General features: G+C 33.0%; 1 protein-coding gene across 2 annotated transcripts in view; it reads right to left on the bottom strand.

The window, feature by feature from the left end:
* Positions 1 to 213: 213 nt before the first annotated feature.
* Positions 214 to 18,366, bottom strand: part of LOC145670748 (glycine receptor subunit alpha-2-like) — a 118,437-nt gene continuing 100,284 nt past the window's right edge. For both annotated transcript variants that reach the window (XM_081739516.1, XM_081739517.1), the window contains exons 6-10: positions 12,259 to 12,341; positions 10,063 to 10,209; positions 7,446 to 7,705; positions 6,080 to 6,175; positions 214 to 833 (exon numbers count right to left, since the gene is read on the bottom strand). In XM_081739516.1, the coding sequence (XP_081595642.1) occupies positions 597 to 833; positions 6,080 to 6,175; positions 7,446 to 7,705; positions 10,063 to 10,209; positions 12,259 to 12,341 (823 nt within the window). In that variant the 3' untranslated portion in view covers positions 214 to 596. The remainder of the gene's footprint in view (positions 834 to 6,079; positions 6,176 to 7,445; positions 7,706 to 10,062; positions 10,210 to 12,258; positions 12,342 to 18,366) is intronic.

Genomic DNA, 18,366 nt, shown 5'->3' with positions numbered 1-18,366 from the left:
GGTCCCATAGTTTTGGAGCTATGGACCTTTAAAATTCATTTGTTTCATGTTTTCGGCAGTCTATAACACGTAAATGATGAGGTTTCCGTCATATGTTCATAGGAACTTTTTTGTTTGTTTTACTCTGAGGAATCACTCCTCTGCTTTTGTACAATGAATTTAGCGCCATACTATATATATATTTCAAATACTATTTGTGTGTTCTTTGCGTACCAAGGCTCTACCACACTTAGTCTAATGTACTAGCTAGGGTCACTAAGCCAGAAGAAAAAGAACTAAGCACCTAGTTCATTTTATTCGTACTTCAAAATGGTATGTAGAAAATTGAAAATTATGAAGCTTTTGTTAAGTAATAAATAAAGATTACACGAATAGAGTAACTGTTGGTTCGTTATACACCAATTAATGTTCCACTAATTAAAAAAAATGCTCTCAATTTCCAGTGTCAACGACTCATACTTCCTTCCAGAAAATGCACTCGCGTATTAAATTTACAAACGATTGGAGAAACACATTGACACTCACAGTTTTATATAAAAAATAACTTGTATTATGTACATATTGATACGTAACACATGAACAGCACAGATATAGTTCTACGTTAGATACGTGGTCCAGTATAGTGTATTGAAAACAATAAAAGCCGCAAAGAAAATTATTTTTGCGTAATCATCCACTGGGTTACGACACTTATGCTCTTTCGTAACTTCTGGTTTACGTGGTTCTTTCCACGCATTTGAATGAAAAATCTGGGAGTTTGGAGTTCGTGTCATCAGCCTTGTAATGGTGATGGAACTTATATTATTTCCAACATTAAAACTTGAAGCTTCCACCTGTAAATAAATTAAGAATAAAGAATTATATGCAAGAAAATATTATAGGAATAATAATAATAATAATAATAATAATAATAATAATAATAATAATAATAATAATAATAATAATAATAATAATAATAATAATAAATGCAGTATCTGAAGTAATGATTTCCAACTGTATGGTCTCTGACGTCATAGTCTGCTAGTCCCCTTCTCAGTAAAGAACTTGGGAGAAGAAGGAGAACAAGGAGGAGGCAAGAAAACTGATATACAGTGAAACCTGTCTATGTTGGCTACCATCGGTTCCAATGAGATATGGCTAACTTACAGAAAAACAAATTACTCGGAAACAAAAATTATTAGAAATTGTTATGATCTTTTATTGCAGCTAGTAATTATTGTTTATGAATTAGCTTGTATTTTATAAACAATATTGTAAACTATATTTCTGCAATATAAAACATCCTATGAAAACATGTATCTATCTTAGTTCCTTATTCGCACAATGTTCCATAAACAATAGAACGCAAAAAATTGCATGAATACCTTTGGCTACTATTCTCGACAAGACCAAGATATGGATAAATAAAATTAAAACATTGGCTATAGTTGACATTTGCTGGTTATTGAAATTTTCTTTCCGTCAACAAAAGTAGACTTATGCAGTGAAAGAGTTAAAAACCGACTTATTTTAAGTATGAAGCTTCTAGTTTAGATATTTTAAAAGTTCCAATTACAATTGAAGACCTCCAGGTAATTCAACCTTATCTATAACAACTCCGTGTTTTCTAATTTCTATTTCTGAAGAGAAGAATGAAAATAAATTATGTACAAGTTTTATCGTATGATTTGCACCAAATCTGTCTCCAGCTTGAGCACTAATTTTATATAACGATCTGCTTTGAGGGAATCAGGGAGGGAATCTCTCACATCAAACTGAAAGTCAATATCCTTGTTAGATTCATTCAAATTATTCTTTCGTTTGCTGTAAAACTTTGTAACTCAAAATTTTAATATTATCAATTTATTATAGAGGAAATCTTTGTAATGATATTGTTGTAACTGCTCCACAAAATTCAATCAAATTATCATCTTTGTCTACTATTCTTATTTTAAGCGTGTCAGCTTTCTGTTGTTACAGGAAAGAATAAAGAATAAGAAGGTTGGATATAATTCTATGCTTAAATACTGCATCTGTTGTAAATGATTCTATAACTGATGTTTCTTTATGTGTACATTAATCATTTTTAGGAAACATTCCATCAGCTACATTACAAAGAATATAGATCGTCAAAACAGTAAAATTTTGGAAATTTATCACTAATATCTAATTCATTCTTTTCTAACATTTTTCCACGCTCAAAACCGAGAACTGCGCCTATATTTCATATTATTACACCTTCATTGTCTGTTTTTATTTGTACTCAGTTTTTCAATGGATTTTCTGATAGATTGGGATTCTAAATAATCGTTAAGATTTTATAAACTATATTGTCCTTCTGGAACAACAATTTCTTTATTACCATTTTTAAATTGACTTCTTCCTTCTCTGATGTTGGGAATTAAGTATGTACTACAAAAACCTACCAAAATTATAATTAAATCAATGCTATTATCTAATATAGATGTATCACCAGTCAATTTAAATACTCTGTTCATTTATTATATAACAAATTAATGAGTTAAATTTACCTAAAGATATTTCAAGAGAAAAAGTAGTGAAATTAATAGAATATATCTTACGCAAATTAGAATATAATTTAAAGATAAAAAGAAGAAATTACGATTTATTAGATACGCTTATTACAGCTTAATTACTTTATCAGTATTATTATCTGCAATAACTGGTTTTATTAATGTATTTATTCCTGTCCCTATTCATTCAATTACACAACAATATATCTAGCCACAGTAAGCGTTGTATAACCGGTTAATGATCTAAACTATACATTAGCAAAACGAAAGATGAATATAAAACTATCGTTAACAGTATTAACTCATTTAAAGAACAATCAAAAATAATAATAAAATTAAATTGAAATATGGGCGAAGACCATATTAACGAGAAACATTCAAAACATTTTCTCTACACTAAATGAATAAATTTAAAAATATGTTAATTGGATGTTTTATTATAGGCCCATGTGGGTGTGGTAAAACTTTTCTCTTATTTATTTTAATGCACCCATATTGATTAACTAATAATCACCTTTATATATATATATATTCCAAAAGTATGAATTAGCCAAAATATCAACAATGGCAAAAATGATTTGAGAACGAAGAATTAAAATTTAAAGATGAAATAGGGACATTTTTTATCAAGTAATGATTCTATTATTCCAGGTGATGAACAAAAATATTTTTCTATTTCTGTCTTTGATAATTTTATATTAGAAAACCAAAACAACGTTAGAGATTCTTTTACAAGAGGAAGCCACAAACATTTAGATTGTTTTTATTTTACATAAATACATTCAAAAGTACCAAAACAATTAGTAAGATATAACATTAGTTTCTTATGTATACTTCGTCAGGTTGATACTAATCTTAAACATGTATATAATAAATTCATTGCGGTAGATATGTCTTATGGTAAGTTTCAAGAGAGATGTTCTACTTGTTGAAAAGGTGATTATGGTTTTATAGCAATTGATATGACAGAGAAGATAAATAATGAAAAGTATAAGAACAAGAATAGAAACTTTATAAACATTTAATATACATATCATTTAAAATTTCATGGTTTATAACTATAAAATTAATGATCAACATCAAAACGTTAACGTTCAACGACATCCAACAACAAACATCAACGTTCAACGTCAACATTAAATAAACGTTAACACATAAACGTACAAACATCAACGTCACATGAACATCCAAACATTTACAACTCAGATTTTCTATATAATACATGAATGAGAAAGAAATTGAGAGGAATCTTTTGTTAAAAAGTTCCTAATTAAAGGTATTAAAACTTGAAAGAAAGAAAAGCGAAAAATCTAGGATAAATACAAAAAACAAGAATAACCAGTAATTGATGCTATTGTGTACAAACGAAACTTTTGCTTGCCCAAATATGTAAAAACAATGTCCTAACGATTGGGACCATTTTGCCGCCAATCAGTATTGCTGGGGTTTTTGGCGCCACCCGTGAGCCGTAGAGCTCTGACGCGCCTTGACTAATTTACAGGGAAGCAATGAAATACAGGGTAGTTTGAAAAACAGCACATTTAGGGAAATTATTGCTCATGTGGAAACAAAAAGAATTATAGACCAACATGAAAAAATAACTGTCGTTTCGCAGTTTCAAGTACTCCAAAATTGCAAGGAATGATAAAATGAAGGGTCATAACTTGAATACAAAATGTCGGATGAAGATAAGGTAAAAGAGCAGAATGATTATTTTCAGTCTAGATTCCATTAATGTACCCATGTACAGAAATGGGTTAAATTTGGAGTGTTTAAGGAAATTCATAAAGTACTCTACGAACGAAAAATGGGAAATTAGACACGGGCAACTGGTACTCTCTATATCCAATGGTATATACTGTACATATATGAATGGAATCTGGACTCAAAATACTGTAATCACTACAGCAATTTAAAATCCTTTGTTTTATCGTTACCCCTAATTTTCATGTGGTTATAACTTCAAAATGACCCACACATTAGTGACCCATGTTCGTCTACATACAAAGTAATCTACATAAAAGTAGCCCAGCCAGGTGATACCAGAGATGAACAAATAATTGTGTGTAATTCTTTGAGTAATTGTGACTGACCCTGCTGTTCTACCCGATGCACAGTTATTTAGCACTATGTGGTATCTGTATTTGTCTGGTTCCACGATCTGGCACTTACGTCACCTGATGTGCAGTTGTTTAGCTGTAATTGCCTGTTTAGTTCTGGTATAGAAATCGTGTCCAGAAGATTGTGTTCCTCTTGCAGCAATGAATTGTGATAATGAAAGAATCTGTGCGGACGGCAGCGTCAATTAATACATATTAAAGGTCTTCGCTGCTGGATACCCAGGAACAAAACCATCTGTAAAACGATGTGTTCAGAATCCGATGCAAAATGGCGACAAACTGGGTACGTAGCAAAGGTCAGTAGGCAGAAACCTAATGTCCGAACATCGGATGTCGTCAGTGATATACACTAGCAAATAAGACGAATCCTGCATAAGTCTACTCGGAAACAATCCCAGTAGGTCGTGTACTGAAATCTTTGAAACTAAGACCATATCGAGCAACTTATGTTCAGGAACTGAAGAAGCAGGACGTGTTGCGTCTGACAAAAATTCTGACGGACGTTTGAACCCTGTGCTGTAGTTTATGTCTGAAGAAGAGTGGTTCCATTTATCAAGTTATCCACAGAATCCTCGGCACTGGTCTGCTGACAATCCATATATTCTTCACAAAACATCCCTCCATGACCGAAAAGTTAATGTTTGGTACGTAGTTTCAGGGACTCTTTGCTTCAACAGTGAATAGTGAAGTTAGTCGTGGCTTCTTGCAACAGTTCTACGATGAACTGACACCACAGAAAAGACCACACTCCTACTTCCAACAAGATGGAGCCACATGCAATACTGAGGACGAAGTCCTGGTGTTGATGCACGACATGTTTATAAAAGAGCATACACAATAAACAAGACATTGTGATCCTCTTTTGTTCCCCAGAGTTATGTGATGTTCATCTCTGAGCATGTTTAAAACACGTGTATGTAAGTGACTTACGTACTTTTGCTGAAGTGTGGGAAAATTACTCATATTATCCGGAGCATCACCCTTGAAGAGCTACAGTCCGCGTTAGTCGTTACGTCAATAGTTAGCAAAGACCTAGATAATGAATTTTTGTAAATTTAAAATATGTGTTTCACTTTTATGTGCCCATATACCATATATGTATATGTCTTATATTCTGACCTGAGGCGGCTCGTGACGGATTTCACAACATCGAATTAAGCGAAAGAAAGCTACTTGATGTATTAACTGCAGTATACAAGAATTATCATAATAGGTAAGTTTTCTTTCCTTAGTTTAAAGCAATCAAATTTAAATTTTTGAAGCAATATGACTTTCCTTACAAACCGCGTCTGATTTTGATTTGGATTGCGGTCGAAGTGTCGAGGTGTTTGTATCAAAGCCACCGCAATCCGAGAAACTGTAAAATGCATTATCTTAAGCAATAACGTTATCTTCGTTAAGAAATGCTACTTTCTTCGTTCTCAATCTTTTGTATCTGTAAATTACCTTTTTCCGCTTACAGCTACAGCTTCCTATCCGTAGATAACCTTGTTCCCAGCTATATGCAATAACAAATTCCACAAGACTAAGGAACACAAATACCTGTTCAAAGAAAGAAAAAAGTTTTAAAATAAGATGAAAGTGAAAGGAATCGGCCGAAGGCAAAGTAACATATATATGTGCTATCATGTTACAAAGTAAACAATTTATGTGTCAATTCAACACAATGCCTGTATATTACCCTAGTTTAGTTTAATTTTTACACACGCCTCGTGCGACTTCAACTCTATCGAAATTTCGACTAAACTGTCAAAAATGGCAGTGGTTAAATGAATGGTATGGTTTTGATGGGTTGAAATACACCTACAACAAATATCGAAAGCAGATTAGAGCACTTCTGCTGATGTAAATCTTCTGAGAAAATAATGCTCGAAAAATCTTTTTAGGTTCAAGACTACGGGAAGTGTAATACGTTAGTAGTTACTTGGTATAAATGCTAAGTATACTGTAAAAAATTTTCCTTATAGCTAAAAATAAAATTTTAAAAATAATACAAATTCTCAATGTCAGTTACTTAGATATTTATGGTATTCGTGAAACACTATGTGCACGCTAAAATTTACAGTATCGCTATATGAATCCTATATAGAGGATTTTCATTATGATACCTTTACTAAGTCATTACTATAAACAAAATGTAACTGACGAGTAATAGAGTTATCAATAATAGTACTGTAACGGCTTGTATTCATTCACAGTGGGTGCTGGAGTGTTACTAATAAAAGAGGGTGTATGTACATATATTGAAAAAAACATTGTGTCGGTATTCTCATTTTTGCGTTCGGTTGCTCATTCACCTAGTTCTTAAACATTGCCACGGTTTTAATTTCAAAACCAGCACTACGTAAAATCTATAACAGCCAAAGACTGTGTTAACCCCAACAGTGCATCCTTGGCGTTGAAATAACGCGTGAAAGTAGTAGTCATGTTGGAACCACTGATGTGTGTTAACTACAATACTGAATTTTGTTGTTGAAATAACGCGCTAAAGGGATAGACATGTTGGAATCACTGGCCTATGTTAATTATAACACTGAATTCTTGATGTGAAACTGGTAGTCATGCTAGGATCACTGATCTGTATTAAGTACAACAGAATGAGTCTACTTAATGCATTAAAAGATTAATGTTGCCATTTTTCAACAACAATGAGTATATTAAACTCTCTCAATCTACATGAAATTTTCATTCTTTGTACAGTATTAAATGTTGCATATTGAAACCTAATAACAACAGGAATAAAATAAAAATGTAAAGATTATAGTTTGTATGATTATTATTTAAGTAATGCAAAAATTATGTCGATACTTACCATGCAAGAAATCAACCAAATATCGATGGCTTTCATGTAAGAGACAGCAGGCAGTGCTCTTTGTACACTCGAAGATTGAGTAGCTAATGTTAATAACGTGGTAACACCTAAGGTTACGCGACCTGGAATGGCGTCCGCGTGGATCCAAAATGACAGCCACGATATCACCACAAGCAACACGGAAGGAAGATAAATCTGCCACAAATAGAATACATATCGTCTTTCTAATACAACTTCAAAACCCATACAAGACCACTCGCCTGAAAAGAATATAGCACAACAATTAATGTGATTTCAAAGAAAGCAGAATATTCCAGCTTTTAGACTAACGTTAATTCAATTAATATGGTTAAGTTAAAGTAGGTTTCTCCATGCATTGCTGAATATACAGATTGCAGCTCAATTGATTCACTACTCTTCTTCCTTTTCAGAATCGTGGTTTCCCTTCACCTCAAAATTTAAAATAAACCTTAATATTTTGTAAGCCCTCTATAAGCAATATTTTGAATAAGAAGAGTCACAAAGAACTTTTGCACTTGGTTGTGAAAATAACAACACTACTTATAAACTTAACGGAAGGCAGTGACTACTCTGAAGTAGTAAGAATTCGATTCATGCAACTCCCCTCTTAAAGTACTAGAGAAAGAGCATTGAAGAGATTCCAAATCTAGTTCCGTACCGTCTCAATAGAGTTCAATTCGAGGTCCGTTGCTCCTTCTCACGCAAGAACGAGAAAGAACCAGTGATGCTAACCCGTGGGGAAAATTCCATATTATGGGATTTTTGACTGATTTCTCGAGATGGGATAAAGGGATTTTTTGTCAAAATTGGCAGGATTTATGGGATTTTTCATATACCTATTACATTAACGTCAACAAAATTGTCTGTCTTTAAGAAACGGGAAATTAATGTTAATTGTTAAATTTTCTTACTATAAAATGCATGTTAATGTTAAAGTAATTTATGCAGTCCCTTGTGAATCTCAGAAAATAAGTACGAAGAAACATTAAATGTATTCTGGTACTTAAGAAAAAGAAAAAGAAAAGAAAGAATAGAATCACCGGAAAAAAGGTAAAACGAGAAACGTCAACTTTCAAAACGTTCCATGCGAAATAACTGAAGAATGAAGTTTATCTCGTTTTATTACGTTGAGTGAAAGATCATGCCACAAAATCGTCATGATGGAAATAATAAACTCACAACAAAATGTACATATTTTCATCAGTATTTTTAATTGTCTCTTTCAATTTAGGAAAATGCCTGTTCATAAGCTGTTTGATAAATGTAGACGATCGAAATTTTTGTATCATTCGCTTATATATTGAAAACAATGATTGACAAACATTCATTTCACTGTTTATGTTTTCTGAGTTTAGAAAATTTTGTTATTAGTATAGCGTGGAACATTCAAGAGCAAAATAGGAATTTCTGCCTCTCGAGATGGGATCTTATAAAATTTCAGGGTTTCATCACTGAAAAAAACGCCTTTTGCTAAAGTTCGAGGGATCAACTCTGTATATCAAACTAAGCATACTATCAATTACTAATCTGACATATCCTTAAATCTTATATGTATTTCTTGATAGCTCAAACATACATACAAACACTAAATCTTAAAATGAAGCATGCACATATTTTACAATATTTCAATATGCAATAATTCTTGGTTAGAAAAGGAGTTTTCACATCATTCTTGAAATATGATCATTCATTTTGTATATTGTGCTTTCATCATACATTGCCAGTATTTGTAAGAATATACTACTTATGCTATATTCACATAAGTTTGTAATCACCTCGTAAAAGTACTTCATTATATTTTAATTACGAAAAACCTTATTATATAATAACATATTTTCTTTTGCACATCTTTTCTTAATTTGAGCCTTTTCTCTTATTGTAAACAACTATCGAAAAATCGAGACGAATGCACACGTCTATTATACGAGTATGCTATGGCAATTCTCATGATGTAACTCGGAAGGAGACCTCTTCTATATATTTCAATGACATTGCACTATGAATAGCAATGCTGTTCAGCAACTTTGAATAGTTTCATCACATTGTTAACTACATTGTAATTATCAACGCTCACACTTTAGGTAAACATATCTTGAAAATTATAATGATTTGTGTTTAGAGAGACTCTGACACGGTACCACCGCGCCAAAGATAGAGACACAGACATGGTATTTTCCAGATGAAGCTCCGAAAATAAGTGTGTATGTATCCTTACAGTTCCCCTTCATCTCCGTCTGCCGAGTGTTCTGTTTTCTATTTCTGGTCACCCTATTATAAATCAACACCCAACATAACCACTTTAAGTTGCATATGCAGCACGTTTCTTTTGAATCCACCGGAAATAATCGATGCCAAAAGCATGTCATCGTTGACTCTTACATTTTCATGGAAGAACCACCGTTGGGGAGTTGTTGGTTAGTCCGTTCAGAGTACTTAGAACATTATATCCGATAAGTCAACGTTGCTGCAATGTATTTGGTAGTGCCATCCGCTTCCATTGGCCAACTACCGTGGTTAGCTAATGATGATCATTATACGAGCCTAATTATGAAAGTAAGAGCAATGCAAGAGTATTGTTATGAATTTAAACACTTACCTTTAATGGTGTCGAAGTCCCACACAATGGTACAGTCTATACTTTTGATTGACACAACTTCATACTGTGGAAGATGTGTCATATCTTTGTCAAATTTCAGCTTATCCTTTCTTAGGTGTAATTTCATATAACTGGTCTCCAAATTAACTTCAAAATTACAACAGTCACCATGGAAAGAATAAAATAACTTTAAAGTTGTTTATATAGTGTAACATTTACAACTTAAAAATATTAGATTTATAACAATCATCACTTTAACTAAAAATATATTTAGAAAATGAAAGTAGAGCAAATGCTAATTTGTATTTTTCTCTATCCATCATGAATCTGCAATTCATTAAAACAGGGTTTCTCAACCTGGGGGGTCGTGACCCCTACGGAAGTCGCGAAGATAAGCGGAAGAGATAAATATAATTAGAATCTAATACCGGAAAATATTTGCAAATATTAATTTGAATTTTGTTCTCATAGGCATATTTTTATTTTTATACACACTGTTAAGAACAATAAAAAAAATAGGTCTACTAAACATTTTCAACAGGTGTAGAGTTGTTTAAAAATCAATTTAAACTAATGAGAACTAAACTAATGAGAAACTAATGAGAACTACATATTGAAATACCATAAAAATACGAATGCAACAAAACCTGCACATTGAACAACAATTAAAATTGAGAGCTAAAGAGATACCTGAGCATGGTGTGATTTCACTAGTGAATCAGTGTTCGGTTAAATCTTCCTGACACACATGATCAAGTCATTTAAAGTACTCAATAATTTATTTGACAATTGTCAAAGTTTTTGAATCAAAATTAGAAATCACTTTATTCTTTATCATATGGCCCAAAATTAAGGGAGTTATCAAGTTTTAAAATTTTCAAACGCTTTCATTTTGAAACAGTGTGACGGATCGGATTCAATATATGTAATATGAATGAACTGACCACATTTGGTTTTAATCCATTCGCTTTTTGGAAAGTTACTGTATCCACAACATACAAGAAATGGATTCTACTATTATAGAAATAGATGGGTATCATGAAATCTCTGTAATAGGTAAAAAAAAAAATCCCACACAAGCTTATTACAAAGCAGAAATTATACGGGGGTCACTAGCAAGAGGAAGTGATAAAATAGGAGTCGTGATAGAAATTAGGCTGAGAACCACTTCATTAAAGGGACAATTAACACTTCTGACCAGAGTATACTTATTTATTCAAACTAAACTATAGTTGGTTAAGAGGGAGACACCGTTGCCCAGTATTTTTCAACATTCTTGGGTTTAAAATGTACTCGCAGATTTCGATGAGCTGTGTCCAATGACACCACTTTTGATTTCTGAAACCGACTATTTCAAAATCAAATTAGGGGTCAAAAATAAAAAGTAGGACCATTTGGGCAATGCGAACCAGTGACCGACTGAGACGAAATGGGTGCCGTTCGATTCGCATTCACACGCACATGAATAATTGATATACTATTTTCCCGAAAATTCCAATTTGACCCCGAAAATTAACAAAATTCGAGAGTTTGGGCAATTCGGACCTGTGACCGACTAGGACGAAGTGGGTGGCATTCGATTCGTATGCAAACGTATATAAATAACTAATATTTCATTTTTGTTAAAATTCTATTTGGACTTCGAAAATTAACAAAAATCTGAAATTTTGGATCTTGGATTTTCGTTAATTTTCGGACTCAAAATAAAATTTTTCGGGAAAATGGCATATCAATGATTCATGTATGTGTGAATACGTATTGAATGTCACCCATTTCGTCGAAGTTGGTCACTGGTCCGCATTGCCCAAATGGTCTCATTTTTTACTTTTTGACCCTTAATTTGACCTTGAAGCAGTCGGTTCCAGAAATCAAAAGTGGTGCCATTGGGCACAGCTCACCAAAATCTACATTTTAAACTAAAAAAATGAAAAATACTGGCGACGGAATTCCCTTTTAACCAACACAGTATAGTTGTTTCGACAACTTAACGTTATCTTCATCAGACAGTAATTGAAAACTTACAAGCAACTAGATCAACAAGGAGGCTATATTTCAGAGTGTTCTACGCGTAACCTAACTTTTTGCTCCAATAATTGGGAGGAAACTGGATTTCTTTTCGAATTGTGTTATACCAGTATCCTACTCTGAAACAATACTAAACTAAAACAACAACAATAATAATAATATATTGCTTACATGTTCCAATATGCACTCCACATTTCTGTTGATCGAAAGGAAAATATCGAAAGTTAAATTCACACACTGGTGTAGCCAAAAACCTGCAAAATTAATAAATATTATCATATTATAGCAGACTATAAATGAAACTGTTAGTTCTTCAATTGACTTGGTCAGTTGCTAAAACTATTCCTTCGCAAACGCAGGCGGAAAATCGGGGAAAAGTGTTTGATTTTTTTCTGTGCAAAATCGACAAAACTAGCTGTTTTAAAAGAAAAGAGACTGCGAAGCATGTAGTGAAAGTTAATAAATATTGGCCTTAAAGTTTCACTTCGCGAAGTTAACAACCAGATTATGCAATTTTCAACTCTCTCTATCTGAAATTATTTTAGTTTGCAAACTATAATTTCGTGACCGCATTGTTCCTTTTATAAATATAACAGAGGTCCCTGTTTAATAATATACTTTACATATTAAAACATTTTTTTAACTCCTACAAGTAGATATAGGAAAAGGAAAACTTTAACAACAGAATTCCCGTTCTTCGCAAAAAGAGTACGGTTTATGGAAAATATTTCAAATACGTACACAGAGAGTTATCAAAATAATAGTAATACCTGAAAACAGTGCAACTTCACAGATTAATATGGCATTGGACCAAATTTCGTTGGGTTCTGATGCGACATAAAATGGAGCACAGGGATCCTGAATGGTAGCAAGTGAAGTATTTACCATTTTCTCATGCAGTATTTCATTCAGTTCCATGAGAGACAGGTCCGAGGGCGATAAAGACGAATCTTTGCGTGGTTGGCTGCAAAACGCCCCTTTGCAAATGAAACAGATTAGTACATCAATTGGAGCCAATGCAACACTCACAATTGATGTTAGTTTGAGGAAAATTTCCCGCGGCGCAGGGAGATTTAGGAAATATTTTTTTAGAGGGAAAAAGAGTAATTTTATACGACCCGCTCGGGAGAGTAATACTCCCGGAAGTACGTTTTTTCCGCGCGCTACTCTAGCCAGCTGTTTTACGCGCTATCCTAGCCAGTTGTTTTAATTTGGTCACAAAATTTATATCATGAAGTACAAGGGGAACAAAACGAGCCCTATATCATGGAGTACAAGGGCATAAGTACTACAACTACTTATCTGCACAAAAGTAAATAAATCACTTTTTTAAGTATTATTTTCATATTATTTTAATTTAATAAGTGTTATAAAAATGTAAAAAAAAATGTAAAAAAACTTTCCTCGGGCCGGGTTTGAACTCTCGCAAAAAGAGACTTTTATTATTAGCATATAGCGCTAGCCCACTCGGCCACGAACGCCGACAGCAGCAAGCGTTTGATTTCTGCTATTTTAATACAACGTGGCAAGAAGTGGATAACGCCAACCAATCAGAACTGTGTTTCTCGTTTCTACTTCCGGGAACATTACTCTCCCGAGCTAGTCCTAATTTTATGAATGTGACAGAAATTTACCTTTTCAATAGATGTTATATAAAGCACTACGGCAGTACGACTAAAGACAGTGGCATTCTTTCCACAAGCCGACCACATGCACAAAATACAAATATATATAACAGACTCTTCATTCCTCTCCCAACAACCCTTCCGCGACTTTGCTAGAAAATACAATTGTCAAACATGTCTTTAAAATGGAAATGGATCAACAAACAAAATGAATTCAACTGTATGTGTTGCTTACGGATTGGGTGACATTATCACAGTAGAAAGAAATGTCTTCAAAGCCTAGTCCTTAACAGTGTCCCCGCATAGTGCTTCGGTTCAACGACCACAGTTAACATTTAAGAAAAGTCAGCGTAAATGAAATGCATATCATAGAAGTTCAGGCGACTAGGCTTTTGTTGTTCATTAGTTCAGGGAGGAGGAAGACGAATATTTTAAAAAAAAGGCAGGCGGTACGAATCGAATTTTTGATCATTTATGAGGGAAATTTTAACTTAAGTTCCTAATATGAATGGTTCAGAATCGCTGCTCACTGCTTAATGGTCACTTTGTTAATGTGTATAGTCAATTTGTTATTCATCAACATTTTCGTTTCGTTTATTATTATTATTATTATTATTATTATTATTATTATTATTATTATTATTATTATTATTATTATTATTATTATTATTATTATTATTAATGATGTGTGTTTTCAATTTTCAATAGTATTTCGTTTTTCATGTAATAATAATAGCTAACAATTAAAAACTGAGTAAGCATTTTACCGGAAAAGAAAGCTACGAAACTTGGAAGAAGATGAGAGGCAAACGAAGGCTCTAAAAAAGTATTTTTCGACTTCTGGATAAAATTTTCTAAGTGATAATCATATAAATGTTGAGGTAGGGGAGATAATAACACTAGTTACTGTTAACGAAGCATTTGCAAGTCAACAAACTTTTGAAACTGTAAGTTTATTCACCGCCCGCTGGAGTCACTCTTCTCTGACTCCAGCGGGCGGTGGTTTATTTTACTTGATTGCACTAATTTAATTGTTAAATTAAAATGGAATGGATACGGCCTTAAGAAAATTAGCATAATTTCAGAGACAAAAATATAAAATTATTAGCATTTTGTTGGCTACTCCGGAAAATCTTCGGACCCAAAAGAGAAATCTTGGGTGTGCCACTGCGTGTGTTTAATTTATGTTACTCATTGGATCCTCCATGTTAAATCCCTAATTATAAAACATGACCGCGCTTCAATGTCTCACATTCTATTGAAAATTTTTTCACACATAAATACCAATGAAATTATGTTTAATTATTTTTTTTTTTCGATTTTTTGGATGAGAAATGGGCCGGGGAGAAATTTTTGAAAAACGTGAATTTTGCTTCAATTTCACTTTCCGGCACTCAGCATCATGGAACAAATTTACCATCACTTCCTTATTTTTGAAGTTATTGGGCTCATCCAGGTGTCAAATGAAAGCTTAATTTTTGCTTTTTCAGTAGATTCTAAGTAACCTTGCGAAAAGTTACACTGTCAAACAATAATGGGCATACAAAACAAATTTTTAGGGCTTTTTACAAATTGTGCCATTGCTCAGAAGTTACAACTATGAAACTTTTGAAACTTTTCAAATAGAATCATATTAGCATATACATGAAATGATTAAGAAATAAAAAAAGGATGTTTTGGTATTTTTGCAATTATTATTATTATTATTATTATTATTATTATTATTATTATTATTATTATTATTATTATTATTATTCTAAATGTACAGAAATATTCAGATTTACTGTTGTTAACAGATTATACCTTTCCTCTGAAGTAGTGATGACCAATTCCGGAATTTTTACTTTCTGGATTCCGGAAAGTAAAATCGGAAAAATTTCGGAATTGGGAAAAATTTCGATTTAAAAAAATTGGAATTCGGAAAAAATCCGGAAAGTGAAATTTCCAAATCTGAAAATTTTGGCCATCCCTACTCTGAAGTGACAACTGTCACAATTTAAAACTTTTTCAAATAATCTTCTTAGTAAATATTAGGTATGCTTAAAATACAACTGGTGTAATGTGTAGTTTTGGTATTACCATAATATATATTTTTCTACTTTAACTATGACTTGCAACTTTTTTTTTTTCAATTGTACCATCGCTTACAACTATCAAACTTCTGTAACTTTTTATAGGATTAGTTTGCATTTACTAGGTATGATTAAATAACAAACAAGGGATATCTTTTTTAGTAATAATCTTGTGGTTTTGTGAATGGAAAATATAGGCCTAGCAATGAAAGGGGTTGAGTGATTATCACAAACCCTATCAACAGAAATAAGAAATAATAGACTAATGTACATAGATGAGAACAATAAACATACAACTAGTGTGTATACATACTACAGATTGCGAGAGGTACTGGGATCGATACCCAGCATCTACACCATGTGCAGTCGCCCCTTGTTGGTCTGAGAGCTCAGATAACGCGCTTTCGTAGACAACGTAATTGGGGGTTTCAGAACGACAAGTTGCACCCAGGATTTTCAATGCATTGAATTTGACAGAACGTAAGGTACGGGATCTGGCCTGGGTTGCATGTAAATAAAATCAAACATATGCAAAAAGAGACAGATTGTGATGTTAGAGGGGTTGAAAGGGGTAAGAAGGGAGCAACTTTTAGGACAGGTTAACCTACTTGCACTTACTTGTAGATCTGGATGTTGCCTTCTTGATGATTCTTCCAGTGGACTGACGTCCGTCCATCTCTCTATCTGGTTGGCTGGTCGTTCAAGCAGTTGAAAGTTAAGGGTTAGCGAAACGCAGACAGGAAAACCAACTTTAGGAAGACCGCAAATTCAATCAAAGTCGAAACTTCTTTTTAGTAAACAATTCATCGTGGTCAACAGGTATGTAACGTTAGCTGAAATAAGATGCTCTCTAGGACAGAGCAAGGCTAAATTTTTCGTAAGCTTCAAAATGAAGTTTGCGTTCTACATCTTAACTCGTCTCCAATTCAATATCGACTGCCCCTTACTAAAGTCTCTCGATCGTTTTGCTTAGCGTCCCTTCCGGGTTCATATCCTCGGTCATTAACTATGTTTTCCGTCTTGATGAAAAAGTGCGTGCTCGTAGATTAACCAAGGTGAGGTGATTGTAGGAATGCGGACGGGGAAGCAATCTGTTATTTTTATTAATTAAGAAATTACAAGTGTAAGAAAGAAATGACAGACAGCAAGAAGACTTCCTAGTAGGAAAGGGAAATGAACTTAGAAAAAAAAATCGAAAAGTGATTTAACATTAAATGAATGATTATGCTTTTCACTGTAATGAGTTTTAAAATAAAATGTTCCATAGTTCGAAATAAAATGTTTTGTTATGTGTTTAAATACAGATATCTTCACACTAGTAATACTTCTTGGAATTACATAGATTTAATACAAAATGTTGTGTCCCATATTTCACAGATCATTCTTTTCATTGATGATGTGACGTCTTCTTTTAATTTTGCTTTCAGTTGCGTAAGTCCGGGCTGATTGGCTTGTAAGAGATGGAACAGAAACTTCCCAGATGATATTTTCAAAAGGTATCCAACAAAAGTCTTTATTTTCTGGCCAGTAGAATATAGAAGGCCCAGAGCGATTCATGAATTGCACTATAACATACAAAACTAATAATTACAAAAATATCTAAAGCACAATATTTATTTTTTAACCATATCATGTATGTGCTAAAATGATCCTATAAAAAAGGTTTCAAGAGTTTTACAGTTGTAATTTACAAGCAATGGAACAATTTGTAACAAAACTTAAAACTATATTTCCGTACATAAAAAATAATAATTACAAAGATACAAAAAACACCCTCTTTATTCTTTAACCATACCATGTACGTGTTAAGATGAACCTACAAAAAGTTTGAAAAGTTTCATAGTTGTAACTTTTGAGCAATGGCACAATTTGTAAAAACCCTAAAATTTGATTTGTATGTCCATTAATGTTTGACAGTGTAACCTTTTGCAAAGTTGCTTAGGATCTTCTGAAAGCTTTCATTTGACACCTGGATGAGTCCAATAACTTCAAAAATAAGGAAGTTATGGTAATTTTGTTGCATGATGCTGAGTGCCAAAAAGTGAAATTAAAACAAAATTCATATTTTTCAAAAAATTTCTATCCGGCCCATTTCTTATCCAAAAAATTAAAAAAAAAAATTTACCATAATTTCATTGGTATTTATGTATGAAAAAATTGAAGAGAATCTGAGACATTGAAGCACAGTGCTCTAGGTGATTTGACATGGAATGACCCCATTGCCTGATTTCCCGGTCGGAGCTCATGTGATTCGGATTTCACGTTAATCGGTAGGACAACGTCTCATATAGCCTCGCTGCTGAACGGGACTTAAACTCAAAATCATTATCATTATCATTGCCTGAATTCGAACTTCTATGTGGGAGAGAGACATGAAAGGACTTAATTGCTTTATAGGCCTAAGAGAACCTGAAAAGAACTTCTGTGGAGAGGATCTGATTTTGAACTTTCGCCTCTGGATCAAAGACAAATTAAAAATCGATTAATTCACACACTTTTGTCATTTGTTGTGTATTAAACAAGTTCAGCCAAAATTAATAAAGAATTATTTGAGATCAACTATATCTCAAGAACGATTCAAT

Source organism: Thermobia domestica, chromosome 14 (genome assembly GCF_964235325.1).
Source record: "Thermobia domestica chromosome 14, izTheDome1.hap1.1, whole genome shotgun sequence".
Classification (NCBI taxonomy): domain Eukaryota; kingdom Metazoa; phylum Arthropoda; class Insecta; order Zygentoma; family Lepismatidae; genus Thermobia; species Thermobia domestica.
This window is presented reverse-complemented; position numbering and strand designations above follow the sequence as displayed.